Here is a 16,517-nt window from a genome sequence, read left to right on the forward strand (position 1 = left end):
AAGCCTCTGAGAGAGCTCAATAAAAACCTTCCACCCATCGGTCTAGAAGGATAAGAGCAAGATACTATTAACAAGTGCAGGAAATGGATTTCGGGGTTCCAATATCAGTCTATCTCTTGATCAATGGTAGGTCATTTCTTTTTATTGTGTTAATGTTGTGTCATTGTAAAATGTGAACAGGATTTGCTTTCTCTGTGTGAGTGAGAAGTTGGCTTTTAGCAATTGTTCTTTATGACAAAGATCCAAGCAAGGAATCCGTGGATTCATTTAGTTTCTTATGTAATCTTTTGACACATTCCTCTCTTAATATATTTTGATACCTTTTTTCTGAGATCTCTATATTGTTTGTTCTATACAACTGAAGAGCAGTTGAGACATTTTAACTATGATATGAGAGTATCCTTTTGATTGAGTGAGTTATAAATGTATTCATGTTCTCTTAACAATTAGTGGGTTTCTATTTTCTCTAGCTGTAATGTAGTGAATGGAATTGATATACATGAGAAACTGTCAGAAAACTGCCCTTAGTAGGTTATGGATCTCAAATGTAGATGAATTAAAAATAGAACAGATGTGGGAATAGACAGAATAACTTTTGATCTGTTGCTTGTACGTTGAAGGAGGCTAGCCTGCTAAAGATGCCTTTCCCCTCCTTCACACAGCAATGACAGCACTGACTGGAGAGGCAGCCAGCACTATAAGCCCCCCAATCACAACCCAGCAGAGTAACTGGACAGTTAACAAAACAGAAGGTATTTTTCTTCACACTTTTGTATTTCAAGTGACTTTTTTTTTAATGTTTTAGCGAAATTTAGATTGTGATAAAAGCAACATTGGAAATTTTTAAACATATATCTTATTATTAGACAATCTTTTATGGGGACATTGTGAAATGGAAGTGGCAGGTAAATATGTCGCAAAGAATCATCTTTTTAAAAGGAGGAAGTGGAGCAGATGAGAGAAAGTTGTCTTCAGTTACAGTCTTGGATGTGAAACCTGCCACACTTTCTGCCTGATTCCTGCTGAGTTCCCAACAACCCAGGCATGTCTAAAGGCAATTTGTCCCCATTTTTACATTCTCGATGAGTAACAATATTTTGATCTGTGATTATGAGCTTTTGCAGCCAAAATTTCTGGCAAGCAGATGAAGCCTTAATCCACTTTCTCTAATCTTCGGAAACGTCTTTTTTCTTGTTTGTCTTTGGGGTTTTTTGTTATTTTAGTGTACGCTGTATTTCCCAACCACTTGTACCCAATTTTTGTTGTTGATGGTGATGACATATTTTATTATTGTTATTAAAATAGTTTCTGGCCATTGCTGAGCATCAGCATGTTTCCAAACTCTTTGAACTCTTAGAGGTGAATTTAGGAAGCTTGTTATCTGCCAAGACCTGTGTATCAGGTGGGTGTGATTCTCAGGCAAATCAAATATCACTCCCTGATGGGAAGGTGGGCTTTGTGATTTACAACAAAAGAAACACCATGTCTTGCTCTCAGAGCCCAGCAAATAAAAGAAGATGAAGTCAAATACTTTGTTTGTGAACATGAAAGATAGTAATATTTAAGTATTCTTTATTTCACCAATAATTTTGTATTTTAAAAACTTCCTTAAAATATTTTACCCATTTGAATTTTGGAGCATGTATTAATTTGAAAAACAAAATATGTGGCTTTTAGAATAACTTTTAGCCAAATTCTTCATGTTTCCAAGCCTTTAAACAAAGAGAAAGCATCCTTGTTGGAAGATAATACTGTTGAAATTAAAGAAGTACAGTTCCCTCTCAGTGTCGGACAGTTTGCCCATCACCACCGTTTTTCTTCCCTAATAGTGAACTGCAAATCAGTAGTCGCCAAGTTACAGGCAATAATATTGGAAAGAAAAGGGATTGAATGTATCACTTCAGTAGTTTTCCTTTGTGTTCTTGATTGGGGAATTCTCGTTTCCTGCTTATTGTTTAATCTAAAAAATCTGAATCTAGTACCTCAGGAAAATTTTTGTGAAGTTATAATTAATATTCTTGTCCTTAGGGGGAAGATGAGTCTCTAGTCTACTCTCTTTTTAAAAATGTCTTCTTTCAGTTCTCACATTTTCTAGTAAATCCTGATTCAGACTTGGTTAATTGAACTGAGTTAATCTTGAAGTAGGAAGAACCTAGTACAGCTTATAATGGGAAGTTCTCACTGCCTTAATGATCAAGGTGAGAAATTAGATTTACTATGCTACATTTAACAAAATGAATATGAATTTTAAGGTAATGTGCGATCTCAACCAAAATGAAGCTATGCGTTGAGGACATATGATGTTTATTCACAACAATGACAAAAATAAAATGCCACTAATTCTGCTTGAGAAGAATTTAAGAATCAAATATTAAACTACACTAAAATTATGCTGTTTTACCCAAATGTCATTCCCACTGCATAAACCTCAAGAACAGCATAGGTATATGTCTTTAATACTTCAAGGAATGAAAGATAACCATTCTGAAATATATGTATTTTGCTGCAGTACAGCTTCCCAAAGGGAAGTTTCCCATAAAAAGGCTTTTGGACACTTGACCACAAAAGTTTGACCAAGTGTGGTCATCTGAAGAATCTAAGAGCTAGAAATCAAAACCCAGGTTTTCTAATTCCAACTCCATGGCTTTTCCTACAGTCTCATAATGCCTCTTGAGTAAAATTTCTAATTAACATCCAAAGGTATTGTCTTAGCTGTGTTAAGCCTGAGCCATAAATTATTTCTGGCTTCATATACGGGTCATAACAATACCTCTTCTGAAATCAGTTATGGAAAACAATTTCCTTTCCATTAGCTACTTAAGGTCCACAGATGAGCAAGGGCAGATTCTCATCTCACTCCTCTGGGTAGTGAAGAGAAATCAAATTCATTATCTCATAAGCACATATCCACATCTCCCTAAGTGCTTACTTCTCAGGTATATGAAAGTTTCTATATTTATTAGCATCCAGGATACATTTGGGAAGCCTTGTTTAAGACACCATACTGACTAGTATCAATGCTGCCACCTTTTGGCAGACTTGTATCTATATCTTACAATGAAATTTCTAAAGAACAGAATGATAATCAGTCCACCTCCACCACCTAATTTATTAATGTGTCTAGATGATATTAACCTAACCTTTGTATATGTAACCTGCCAAAGGAATGAATCAATAGTTCAAGTGGCAGAGCACTCAAAGAATATTCTTAAAATGAAAGGCCTTTTTGTATATGTGTTACGAATCTACTATGAAAGCGTGACCCACTTCATCTGTTAATATAGTATCTCCTTTTTCTAGCTGACTACACAGAAGGACCCATAGCCTTGAAGTTCTCACATCCTTGCCTGGAAGATCACCACAGTTACTGCATCAATGGTGTCTGTGCATTCCACCATGAGTTGGAGAAAGCCATCTGCAGGTAATTGCAAAGAACTTCCCAAGTCCTAGAGATGGGAGAAGGAGAATGTATGCCTCCTCTAACATGGTGTTTCACACGGTACCTTTATATACACCTCTATCTTACCCAGTAAAAAAGGTACATGCTCTGAACATGATTCACCAATTCTCTTTGTATTTGAATATCTAAGGAGTCTTTTTCTAACCTACCTAATTCTCACTGCTTAAAAGTATGGTTCCTAGATTAGCAGCACCTGTGTAACCTGGGAGCTTGTTAGAAATGCAGAAGCTCATGCCACACCTCAAAACTACTGAATCCAAAACAACTTTTGAAAAGTGGAAATGTTAGTTGCTCAGTCGTGTCCAACTTTTTGCAACCCCATAGAGTATAGCCCACCAGGCTCCTCTGTCCATGAGAGTCTCTGGGCAAGAATACTGGAGTGAGTTGCCATTTCCTTCTCCAGTGAATCTTCCTGACCAGGATTGAACCTGGGTCTCCTACACTGCAGGCAGATTCATTACCATCTGAGAGACCAGTCAATAACATGCAAAGACGTTTCTAAGATTTTTATGAGTTGATTATAGGATGAAATGAAACTATGGCAAAAATATTTCAGGAATATAAAGTTCTAGATCAACTGAGATACTGTTTATGACCATTGATTTACTCAGCATCCTCTTATGAAAGAGTAGGTTAACAGTTTTCCACATCAACTCATGGAAGTGTCCTACCTTTCTCTTCTACCAATGAGGGAAGCTGCATTTATACGGAGTTTTAATCAAATGCATGGCTTCTTCTTCTTTAATAGATCAACTTTCATTTGGTATGTGCCTCTTTAATTTAAATCATTTTTATTTAATTGTTTTCATTTTTTGAAATTAGTCATATGTGTTTCCATCATCATGAGTTTTAACATTATACATTTTTTCTTTTTTTTAAAGGTGTTTTACTGGTTATACTGGAGAAAGGTGTGAGCATTTGACCTTAACTTCATATGCTGCGGATTCTTATGAAAAATACATCGCAATTGGGATTGGCGTTGGATTACTATTAAGTGGTTTTCTTGTTATTTTTTACTGCTACATAAGAAAGAGGTAAGAAAAAAAAAATTATGAAGTCACTAGGTACTCATTCATTTGACAAACATTTACTGAGCCCCTACAAGGTACCAAGCATTGACATATATAATTGTCTAGTGAAAATATGGCTGTAAATCTGGCAAGTTCCTGCATATTTGTTTTGGTGCCTCTTCTCATAAGCCCAGACAAGAGGTAGATTTACTTGCAGTTGCAATAGGATAGCTCCAATTTACAATTTCCCTTCATCCTCATCTCTGTCTGTCTACATCAAGTTGTAAATGAGTAGGACAGTCAGTCCACAAGGGTGAAGATTAACTGTGTCCTGTGCAAAACTATATGGAGTGCTGAACACCGTGTTTGGGACACCGTACGTGCTCAGTAAATATCTGTCGAATGGACACATCAAATATAAGTATGAAATTAATGAAAGTGTGTAACAAACTTGGGCCATTTTCTTCCCAGACATCAACCGAGGGTACATGCAGGAGATACTGCCTACTGCTAAAAGCTAAAGAAGACAAATTTGATCCACTAAGTATAAATTACTCATGTATTAATTATTAATTATTATTTCTGGCCTTTCCACACTGGTAATTTTACCTAAAATCACATATAAGGAAAAGTCAAAAAATACATGACATACATTAAAGAAAAGTAAAAATACATTTCTTTTGCTGTACTCTGTTAACTAAGTTGTCATTTTTAAAATGACCAAAAGTTATTATACAACATAAAAAAATATTTTCTTAATAACTGCACCTTAGAGAGAGTAAAATTTGTTATATCAATTGTGGATCGATTAATACAAAATCTGTTAAATCAGCTGCATAAGAGATCAAGAAAGGAAAAACAAAGAAAAGGAAGTAAGACCTTTTAGTGTAAATAAGACAACTGCCTGAGGTCAAGTTCCCTAGAAGAAGAACTATGAAAGAGATTCTTGAGTGAGTGATTGGTCAAGGGACTACTCAAAGCTGAAACTTGTAACGAAGTAGGAAAGCTAGAGCAGAGTGGAAAGGAAGCAAAGATGTAGATTTAGCTGAAACCTATCCTCAGCCTGATTCCACAGGGAGACCTAGAACATGAATGGCATCTCTGACCCAACCTAAGGAGGTGAGGGAGCTTGGTTTTAGTACTGAGTCATCAGGTGTGGATGTCAGAATGCTCCTGGTGGGGTAAGGGACAGGGCCTTGGAATCTCCCAGAAATCTTCAGGCAAAATCCTCTCTTGGCTGAGGACAGTCCTCTAGAGAAGGATGGTGCTGTGAGCCTTATTATGGGCTTCCCTGGAAGCTCAGCTGGTAAAGAATCTGTCTGCAATGCAGAAGACCCTGGTTCAATTCCTGGGTCGGGAAGATCTCCTGGAGAAGGGATAGGCTACCCACTCCAGAATTCTTGGGCTTCCCTGGTGGCTCAGTCAGTAAAGAACCTGCCTGCAATTCAGGAGACCTGGGTTCAATCCCTGGCTTGGGAAGGTCTCCTGGAGGAGGACATGGCAACCCACTCTAGTATTCTTGCCTGGAGAATCCCCATGGACAGAGGAGCCTGGTGGGCTACAGTTCATAGGGTCACAGAGAGTCAGACATGACTGAGCAATGTAGCACAGCACAAAGCACATGAGCCTTATTAATACCCACAGCTGCTGAGGGATGGGGATGGCAAAGCGGGTATAGGTGGGACACCAAGAGCAACTGTTATACCAGAGCATTTATATAATTCTCAATAAGCTATACAAACAGCAGTCAAATTCATATGGAAACCAATGCTCTGTTTTAGGTATCTAAAATTGAAATCACCTTACAATATCTGTTCCGGAGGAAGACCACTGTGAAGCCTTTGTAAGAAATTTTCATGAGGCATTGGTGTAAATCAGTGGGCCCCAAACTGAAATCTTCAAGAGAAACAACAAAACTTTCCAGGCTGACTAGAAAGTTGGGATCGTGGTGAAATGAGAGAATAAATTTCAACGTTGGTGCTTAGACTCTGTCATCGTTAAAGCACCATGGGAGCCAAGGGAACAAGCTACAGTGACAGAAGTCAAGTTCACAGCCCTACTCTGGGTTTGCTGCTTCTGTGTGGTTTTTGTTCTCCCTATGGGATACTGAGTTGTATGCTTCTGACTACGTCAGATGTGAATTCTCATGACAATAATTATCAACTATGCAGTTGTTAGGGGAAGCACACTGATTGAAACCTCCCACCCTGGCCAGGCACCACAGTAACCATTTGCATGAGCTGTTTTACGACAGAAGGTCCTGGTAAGGAACAGGGAACTAATAAGCCTCCACCAACCAGAAGAGTTCGGGAAAGGTCAAAAGGAAACACCAGCTGTCCGTCCACCTCCCAGAATCCTTCTCTCTGGCATCCATCTTGGCTGAACAAGGCTTGCACCACCAGGAAGGACTCTGAGTCAGAATGATTGGCTAAAGACAACCCGGAAACTAATCCCATCACCATAAAACCCAAACTGCAAGCCATGTGACAGAGCAGTTCTCCTGGGTTCCCTTACCCTCCTGCTCTCCACCTGGGCACCCTTTCCCAATAAAATCTCTTGCTTTGTCAGCACATGTGTCTCCTCGGACACTTCATTTCTGAGTGTTAGACAAGAGCACAGTTTAGGGCCCTGGAAGGGGTCCGCTTTCCTACAACACAGTCAGCCTAAGCAAGGCCATGCTTGGGTTCTTCACTATGCTTGTTACCAGGATTTTGGACCACAGCTCTATGGACCAAATTTGAAACATGCTGCTTTCATGGTGTCTAAAAGAATGTGATGTCAACTACTCAGATGAGATTAGTGTTATGGCACTTCCGGTGACCCAAACATGTGACTGAAGTCTAAGCTAGAGAAAAGAAAACGGAACGTCCAAGGCAAACATAAATCATCCCAAGCTTGTGGCAAAACTTTGAAATATGGAATAAGCTAAAGAGTTTCTGATGACTGAAAACTTATCTGGATATTGAGTCTTGAATAGGCAAAACATTTTTGTTTCTGCATGGATTATAAAATTTTGTGCTCGACTCACTAGTCCTCAAATGCTTATGTTCATCACTTTCTCCTATTGTTAGTGGAATTACCTGGTGACTATTTGGACTGACATTCTAAAATTCTACTAATAAATACAGTTCTACAATTGACTCTGAAATAGAAACTGAAGAGCCAGACATTTTCATCAACCAAGAGCATGTGGAAACTTTCTTTACCATTCCTGAATACCTGATAGAAGATTTATATGTGGAGAAAATGGAACATTGGTAGAAATAACATTTTGAGAATTATGGTCCTACCTGTTTAATCATTATTCTTCCACCTAATTCAAATAATCCTAGCCCCCTTAATTTCTTTGGACTTTCATGTCATTTTCTACAAAGCCTTTCTAGCACTAAAATTTGATATTGAGAGAAGGGAGAAAAATTTACACATCTGTGTTGCAAGTGTGATTATTCTCAACTCCATGTCTGTCCCCAGTCTCACCCCTCACTCTGAAACACACCACTGGATATTATCTTTGGTGTATATTGTAGTGTTTGGTTGTTAAAATAATAATTTAAGAATTTGTTCTTAAAGGAAGTGAAACATGAAATTAAAGAATAGTATCTACCACGTTTCTTTTAGATTCAATCTAAGACTATGGACTTTTTTTATTTTTTTCTATTGTGGAATAGATAAGCAAAGTATTTTGATCATAGCATGGGTTAAAAAAGGAGTCAAAGGTGAACTTTCTTACAATGGAAGCCTACTAGCAATGGCTTCTCTTACATCAGGTTGTGACTTTTCATTCACTTCTAAATAAAACTACCTTCTGTTTTCCTTTGAGTAGAAGGCATTTCACTTGCTCAGTTTGTTTTTCCTTCTGAAGGAATTTAATGCAGATGAATTGCACATCAGCACTTTCTGCATGATCTCACAAAGTATGCAAAGGTTACATCATCCCAAGGAGTAGGGAGGTAAAGGTTCCTCCCAATGACTCCTCTTCCTGAGCATTTCAAATAGCTGTTAAAAAGCTGGGGAGAGTCCAGGAAGAAACAATAAAGCTTAATTAAGGACTGCCTCCTGATGAAAAGAAAGAGGAAGTAAGACTAAAGTCTCTGGAAAGGTGATAAACTAAAGAGTTACAAATATTTGCTGTCTATAAGTATTTCTAAAATGTATACTTAACTGAATAAAATTCCCAAATGCCAAACCAAAAAAGTAGATCAAAGCAGAAAACCAACAGAGCTTCATTTTTTTTCACCTCTGGATGGGTATGCATTAACATCATAAAATCCACCCAGTAAGAAAATATGGAAATTTAGAGTGTGGCTCCTGAGAAGCCATCTGTTTATGATCTGTCATACAAAGGAATCTTGTGCTCATATAACTCCTAGAGTTCATTTTCCAGGAAGAAATCCCTGGTATTCTTATGGCAAAATTTACATTTGTAAGCAGGTCTTCAGTAGGAACATGTATAAGATGTTCTGCAAATCTTTCATTTTCTGTTTTTTCCTATATGAAATAAGACCCTCCCTGAACAGAAGCCTACCGGTGAAGATCTGGTATCAGAACTACATTTCAGCTATTAGGTGTGGTGGGTCATTTAAGAAAGAAATGAGAACGTATTTCTGGCATCTTTGACTAAATCAAACCAGTCAACGGAGTTCATCAGTTTCTTTCATTTCCCATTTTGTCTCCTTCCTGTGTCTGCCCTTCAGTTCTTGAGAACACATTCCTAAGTCATCAGTATTCATGAGCGCTTCATTAATTAGCCCTTGGGAGCACAACGGCAGTAGGAGCAAACACTATAATTTCAGTCATGCTTGAGAGAGTAAATTTACAAAAAAGGAATTATAACTGCTTTCCCCGAGTTATTTTTTTCCTATAATTATATTGGAAGTAGATGAAATGATAATACAGTTTGTCTTTTAGTGTTTCCTGGCACAATACAACCCTTTAATTTTGAAACGTCCCATTTTGCTGACATCAAGAAAATGTCCATTTATTATATGCAATTGAAAAAAGAATGTCTTAAGGAAATAACAATGAAACATGAGCAATTTAAGCTTTTGATGTTGAACAGAAGGACACTTCTCCACAGAAGACCATGAGTAAACCATCTAATTTCTCTGCCTTGCAAACTGTAACACACGCTGTGATATGATATAAATATTGATATCCTACAACCCACACTCATGGGAAGGGTTACCAGAATCTCTCTATTGCAAAACACCACTCTTTCTGGCTTACATCATTACTGTCTGACATCAGGATACTAGCATTTGCCAAGATGAACTGGAAGTGTTGAAATTTAATTTGTGAGTTTGGGACTGCTAATCTGGGTGAGTCCACATTTCTGTCCAAACTTTTGGCACAGCCCTATTCAGTAGCACATTCAGAAGCACATCTTCCAGATTCAGCTCCAAATTTCTGTTAAATGTTCAATGAATGTACAACTCAGAGTACAAGGCCTAAGTAGCTATTTCTTGAGAATTCAAAGTATAGACTTCTTGAGAATAACCATGTGAAAAAATGTGATCCATCACTACATTTTACTCCTCCGCCAAAACAAAACATGAGGGCTTTTACAGATTGTGGCCAATACCCACAGCTTCCAGAGAAGTATCTCATAAAGATGAAGAATATGATTATACAGTAACAAGAATAATTGAATTGTTTAATCAGGTCTTATGCCTATACTTCATGGGCTTTCTTTGTAATTTTTATGTCTCAGATAATATTGGAGCATAAGTAACTTAGATTAAAATTCTGTTAATACCACACTCTAGCAGGTATCAAACTAGCAGTTTTCTTTAACAGAATGTTAGTTAGGCTTCACATCTTTCTGGAAAAACATGGCATATCTAGATTTTTTTTAACTATACAAAACTATTGATTCAATATTGAGTCTCTTCTCAAAGGAAACTGAAGTAATAGTGTAATATAGCTACCATCTATGAGCATTTAAAATGTTTGAAAAGCATTATTAGCTTTATTTTAATTAACCCACACCTATGTGCAATTAAGGCTTATAGAAGGCAAATCATTCTTTTCAAGGTCACATAGCCTTTCAGTGGCAGAGGCTAGATAGATCTAGATAGATCTAATGCCAAAGTCCCTTATTTAAACCTATTTGAAAATTGTTCCCAACATTTTATGAAAAACATTAGTGTTGGGGGTTGATTTTCTTTCTTTTTTTCCTTATGAGTTTGAATATATACCCAAGAGATTTGCAAGTAAATGAAAAGTTATTTTCTTTAAAATATATAAAATAACGACCTTGTCATGAATCGACCACAAAAATTTCCTGGTGTCATCTGCAGATTATTAAAATATGAATAGCGTCCTTAGGGTGGGGCCAGAACAAGCTTCAAGTGCCTACTGAATGTACAGTCTGAGAAGAGACTTTAGACTATAAATGAACCCTGGTTTATCCACAGGATGTAGGGAATGAGTTGGTCACTTGAGAACACTTGATCCCAGCCTGTGGACAAGGGTTCTTTGGCACTAACATCCTAACAGGGGCATCGTGGTTCAGTTTGGTAATGAGATGAGGAGCAAGTGGTTTTCACATCTCTGGGAAAATCTCAACAACCTCCTTCCCACCACAACACCCCCAATCCTACCCTAGTGCCATATATTCTTCAGAGAAAAACAGTCAATGGTAGTGGTCCAGCTTGGGTCAAAAATTGGAAGCAACATTAAAAAAAAAAAAAAATCCGCAATGAATGGATTGTTAAAGGACCTGTGATCTAGTCTGGCTGTGTGATTCTCTAATTTGCTGGGCCATTTGGACTGGCTATCTTTGTCTGTTAAGTGAAAAAGATATTGTTTAGAGATGACCTCCACATTCCCTTCCTGGTTGAAAGTTGTATGTTGAAAATGTGCAGCCTATAAGGCAGATCGCGTCCACAGATATATTTCCTTTGTCTTTCAAGGCATCTGTTTTAAATCCAGCCCACATTTAGAAATCAAGATGTTTTACTATAGAAATCTAGCTTCTAGAAAAAAAGGAGATACAGTATATATAATAGGAGTTAAAGGAGATCTCATAGATACAGGATATATAATAGGAGATACACAGTTCTGACCCTATATTCTTAACATAGCTTTGATCAGGAGTGTGCCCTGGACACCCAGCCAGTTTTTGTCTTCTCATTCAGGGTTCCTATGGATCTTAAGACTGTGTGGATCACAATAAACTGTGGAAAATTCTGAAAGAGATGGGAATACCAGACCACCTGACCTGCCTCTTGAGAAACCTGTATGCAGATCAGGAAGCAACAGTTAGAACTAGACATGGAACAACAGACTGGTTCCAAATAGGAAAAGGAGTACGTCAAGGCTGTATATTGTCACCCTGCTTATTTAACTTCTATGCAGAGTACATAATAAGAAACGCTGGACTGGAAGAATCACAAGCTGGAATCAAGATTGCTGGGAGAAATATCCATAACCTCAGATATGCAGATGACACCACCCTTATGGCAGAAAGTGAAGAGGAACTAAAGAGCCTCTTGATGAAAGTGAAAGAGGAGAGTGAAAAAGTTGGCTTAAAGCTCAACTTTCAGAAAATGAAGATCATGGCATCTGGTCCCATCACTTCATGGCAAATAGATGGGGAAACAGTGGAAACAGTGTCAGACTTTATTTTTTGGGGCTCCAAAATCACTGCAGATGGTGATTGCAGCCATGAAATTAAAAGACGCTTACTCCTTGGAAGGAAAGTTATGACCAACCTAGATAGCATATTCAAAAGCAGAGACATTACTTTGCCAACAAAGGTTCGTCTGGTCAAGGCTATGGTTTTTCCTGTGGTCATGTATGGATGTGAGAGTTGGACTGTGAAGAAAGCTGAGCACTGAAGAGTTGATGCTTTTGAACTGTGGTGTTGGAGAAGACTCTTGAGAGCCCCTTGGACTGCAAGGAGATCCAACCAGTCCATTCTGAAGAAGATCAGCCCTGGGATTTCTTTGGAGGGCATGATGCTAAAGCTGAAACTCCAGTACTTTGGCCATCTCATGTGAAGAGTTGACTCATTGGAAAAGACTCTGATGCTGGGAGGGATTGGGGGCAGGAGGAGAAGGGGACGGCAGAGGATGAGATGGCTGGATGGCATCACTGACTCGATGGACATGAGTCTGAGTGAACTCTGGGAGTTGGTGATGGACAGGGAGGCCTGGTGTGCTGCGATTCAGAGGGTCGCAAAGAATCGGACATGACTGAGCGACTGAACTGAACTGATGGATCTTAAAGTGTGCCAGGATGGTTTGACTGGATTAATTTTAAGATCCTGCCTCATCTAAATTCCTCTGAATCTAGTCATCTGGGTAACCTGTAGAGGGCCTTGTTGTACTGCAAAACACTCAAGCCGTGAAAGAACCTGGAAGCTGTCAGGGGTGGCCTCCAATGACTCAGATCCCCTGCCCTGCCCACACCCTCAGTCACTCTCTGCTACAATCTTTGTCAGATTTGTTTTCTCATTGTTCAGCCCTATTTATGTTAACTTCCTGATCAAAAACTAAACTGACTCCCCATTGTGTGCCATGTTTAACAAAGGCTCCCCTCCTAATAGTGTGAGGCCCTCCACAGGGAGGCTCTGGTGGTCTCTTTCTTACCTATCTTCCCTGGGGCTCCCAACTCAGACCATCAGCTGCAGCCACCAGTTGCCCTTTGCTCTCTGAAGAGATCTCACAATTTCTATCTGTATGTTAGGTTGTCAGCTATTCCCTCCACATGTATTACCCTCCTTCATCTCTGTTGGTCAAGATTTCACGCAAAAATTTTTTTTTCAAATCCTGCCATCTCTTTGAAGAATTACATTATTTGCAAATATCATCTTTCCCTTCCTTTGAGTTCCTTGATTATTATTTTGTTTAACCTCTCAAATAGTGCTTACATTCTGCCTTGTATTATAATGGTTTTTGTTTTTGGCTAAGTTCCAGTTGTGATCAGAAATCTCATAGGGCTGGGTTCTGAGTCCCAGCTGTTTACTAGTTCTGTGATAGAGAGTAAATTATTTAACCCCTCTAAATCTCAATTGCATCCATTATAAATGGGGATAATAATAATTATACCTAACCCATAAGGTCATTTTAGGATTAAGTTAACTTAGATAGCTAACTAGGTAAAATATTTAGAACATAGTACCCATTCAGTAAATTTTACTTATAATTATTAAACATTTGAAACTTCTGTATATGCCTTCCTAAAAAAGTTATCACATTGCAGAATTAAGCAATAAAAACCACGGGTCATATGGGAAAACTAAAGCTAGGGGTATAATACTTGAAAACTGTGTGACATTAAAAAAACGAAACACTAAAGAAAATCATCAAACCACAAGGGAAGAGACAAAGAGAAGAAGAAAAGAACAGGGAAAAACTATACAACATCCAAAAGCAATTAACACCATGGCAATAAGAGCATACCTATTAATGATCACTTTGAATGTAAATGTACTAAATTCTCCAATCAAAAAACTTAAAGTAGCTGAATGTATAAAAAGACAAGACCTATCTATATTATGCTCCCTGTAAGAGACTCACTCCAGATCTATAAACACACACAGACTGTAAGTAAAGGGATGGAAAAAGATATTCCATGCAAATTAAAACAAAGCTGAGAGTAACACTCTTATATGTGATAAAATAAAGTCAAAAAAACTGCAACAAAAGACAAATAAGGGCATTACATAATCATAAAAGGATCAATTTAAGAAGATACAGCATTTGTAAATAAGTATGCATCCAACATAGAGGTATCTAAATACATCTATCTAAAGCCAATATTAACAGATATAAAGGGAAAATCAACAGTAATACAGTGATAGTAGGGACTTTAACACCCCACTTAAAATCAATGGATAGATCCACCAATATATACAAAACATTGCATCCTCAAACTGCAGAAGACATTTTTTCAAGTGTACATAGAACATTCTCCAGGATAGGTCACATATTAGTCCACAACACAAATCTAAATAAATTCAAGAGTAATATCATGTCAAGCTTTTTTCTAATCAAAACAGTATGAAACTAGAAATCAATTACAAAAAGAAACTAGAAAAACACAGACACATGGACATTAAACTACATGCTACTAAAAAACCAATGAGTCAATAAAGAAAGCAAATAAGAAATTTAAAAAATACCCTGATACAACTGAAAATGGAAACACAACTTTCCAGAATCTATCAGATCAGATCAGTCGCTCAGTCGTGTCCGACTCTTTGCGACCCCATGAATCACAGCACACTAGGCCTCCCTGTCCATCACCAATTCCCGGAGTTCACTCAGACTCACGTCCATCGAGTCAATGATGCCATCCAGCCATCTCATCCTCTGTCGTCCCCTTCTCCTCCTGCCCACAATCCCTCCCAGCATCAGAGTCTTTTCCAATGAGTCAACACTTCGCATGAGGTGGCCAAAGTACTGGAGTTTCAGCTTCAGCATCATTCCTTCCATAGAAATCCAAGGGCTGATCTGCTTCAGAATGGACTGGTTGGATCTCCTTGCAGTCCAAGGGACTAAAGTTTAAAAATAAAATAAAATTAAAAAAAAAAAAAAAGAGTCTTCTCCAACACCACAGTTCAAAAGCATCAATTCTTCGGCGCTCAGCCTTCTTCACAGTCCAACTCTCACATCCATACATGACCACAGGAAAAACCATAGCCTTGACCAGACGAACCTTTGTTGGCAAAGTAATGTCTCTGCTTTTGAATATGCTGTCTAGGTTGGTCATAACTTTCCTTCCAAGGAGTAAGCGTCTTTTAATTTCATGGCTGCAGTCACCATCTGTAGTGATTTTGGAGCCCAGAAAAATAAAGTCTGACACTGTTTCCACTGTTTCCCCATCTATTTCCCATGAAGTGGTGGGACCGGATGCCATGATCTTCGTTTTCTGAATGTTGAGCTTTAAGCCAACTTTTTCACTCTTCACTTTCACTTTCATCAAGAGGCTTTTGAGTTCCTCTTCACTTTCTGCCATAAGGGTGGTGTCATCTGCATATCTGAGGTTATGGATATTTCTCCTGGCAATCTTGATTCCAGTTTGTGTTTCTTCCAGTCCAGCGTTTCTCATTATGTACTCTGCATAGAAGTTAAATAAACGGGGTGACAATTTGACGAACTCATTTTCCAATTTGGAACCAGTCTGTTGTTCCATGTCCAGTTCTAACTGTTGCTGCCTCATCTGCATACAGGTTTCTCAAGAGGCAGGTCAGGTGGTCTGGTATTCCCATCTCTTTCAGAATTTTCCACAGTTTATTGTGATCCACACAGTCAAAGGCTTTGGCATAGTCAAGAAAGCAGAAATAGATGTTTTTCTGGAACTCTCTTGCTTTTTCCATGATCCAGCGGATATTGGCAATTTGATCTCTGGTTCCTCTGCCTTTTCTAAAACCAGCTTGAACATCAGGAAGTTCACGGTTCACATATTACTGAAGCCTGGCTTGGAGAATTTTGAGCATTACTTTACTAGCGTGTGAGATGAGTGCAATTGTGCAATAGTTTGAGCATTCTTTGGCATTGCCTTTCTTTGGGATTGGAATGAAAACTGACATTTTCCAGTTCTGTGGCCACTGCTGAGTTTTCCAAATTTGCTGGTATATTGAGTGCAGCACTTTCACAGCATCATCTTTCAGGATTTGGAATAGCTCAACTGGAATTCTATCACCTCCACTAGCTTTGTTCATAGTGATGCTTTCTAAGGCCCACTTGACTTCACATTCCAGGATGTCTGGCTCTAGGTCAGTGATCACACCATCATGATTATCTGGGTCATGAAGATCTTTTTTGTACAGTTCTGTGTATTCTTGCCATTTCTTCTTAATGTCTTCTGCTTCTGTTAGGTCCATACCATTTCTGTCCTTTATCGAGCTCATCTTTGCATGAAATGTTCCCTTGGTATCTCTGATTTTCCTGAAGAGATCCCTAGTCTTTCCCATTCTGTTGTTTTCCTCTATTTCTTTGCATTGATCGCTGAAGAAGGCTTTCTTATCTCTTCTTGCTATTCTTTGGAACTCTCCATTCAGATGTTTATATCTTTCCTTTTCTCCTTTGCTTTTCACT

General features: G+C 38.3%; 1 protein-coding gene and 1 long non-coding RNA gene across 5 annotated transcripts in view; one reads left to right on the forward strand and one right to left on the reverse strand.

The window, feature by feature from the left end:
* Nucleotides 1–16,517, reverse strand: part of LOC113894390 — a 69,214-nt gene that overhangs the window by 6,335 nt on the left and 46,362 nt on the right. The window lies entirely within an intron of this gene.
* EPGN (epithelial mitogen) lies at nucleotides 39–6,712 on the forward strand. The gene is made up of 5 exons (XM_027544751.1): nucleotides 39–126; nucleotides 663–752; nucleotides 3,301–3,421; nucleotides 4,342–4,494; nucleotides 6,252–6,712. Exons 1-5 carry the CDS (start codon nucleotides 84–86, stop codon nucleotides 6,304–6,306), a joined length of 462 nt encoding a protein of 153 aa, XP_027400552.1. The 5' UTR covers nucleotides 39–83; the 3' UTR covers nucleotides 6,307–6,712.

The sequence above is a fragment of the Bos indicus x Bos taurus genome, chromosome 6, assembly GCF_003369695.1.
Source record: "Bos indicus x Bos taurus breed Angus x Brahman F1 hybrid chromosome 6, Bos_hybrid_MaternalHap_v2.0, whole genome shotgun sequence".
Lineage (NCBI taxonomy): Eukaryota > Metazoa > Chordata > Mammalia > Artiodactyla > Bovidae > Bos > Bos indicus x Bos taurus.

Bases quoted from the DNA above. Each gene is read 5' to 3' on its own strand.
- EPGN (XM_027544751.1), top strand. From the start codon at position 84: ATGGATTTCGGGGTTCCAATATCAGTCTATCTCTTGATCAATG. The intron at 127-662 runs GTAGGTCATTTC...TCCTTCACACAG, and splicing joins AGTCTATCTCTTGATCAATG to CAATGACAGCACTGACTGGA. The intron at 4,495-6,251 runs GTAAGAAAAAAA...GCTCTGTTTTAG, and splicing joins TACTGCTACATAAGAAAGAG to GTATCTAAAATTGAAATCAC.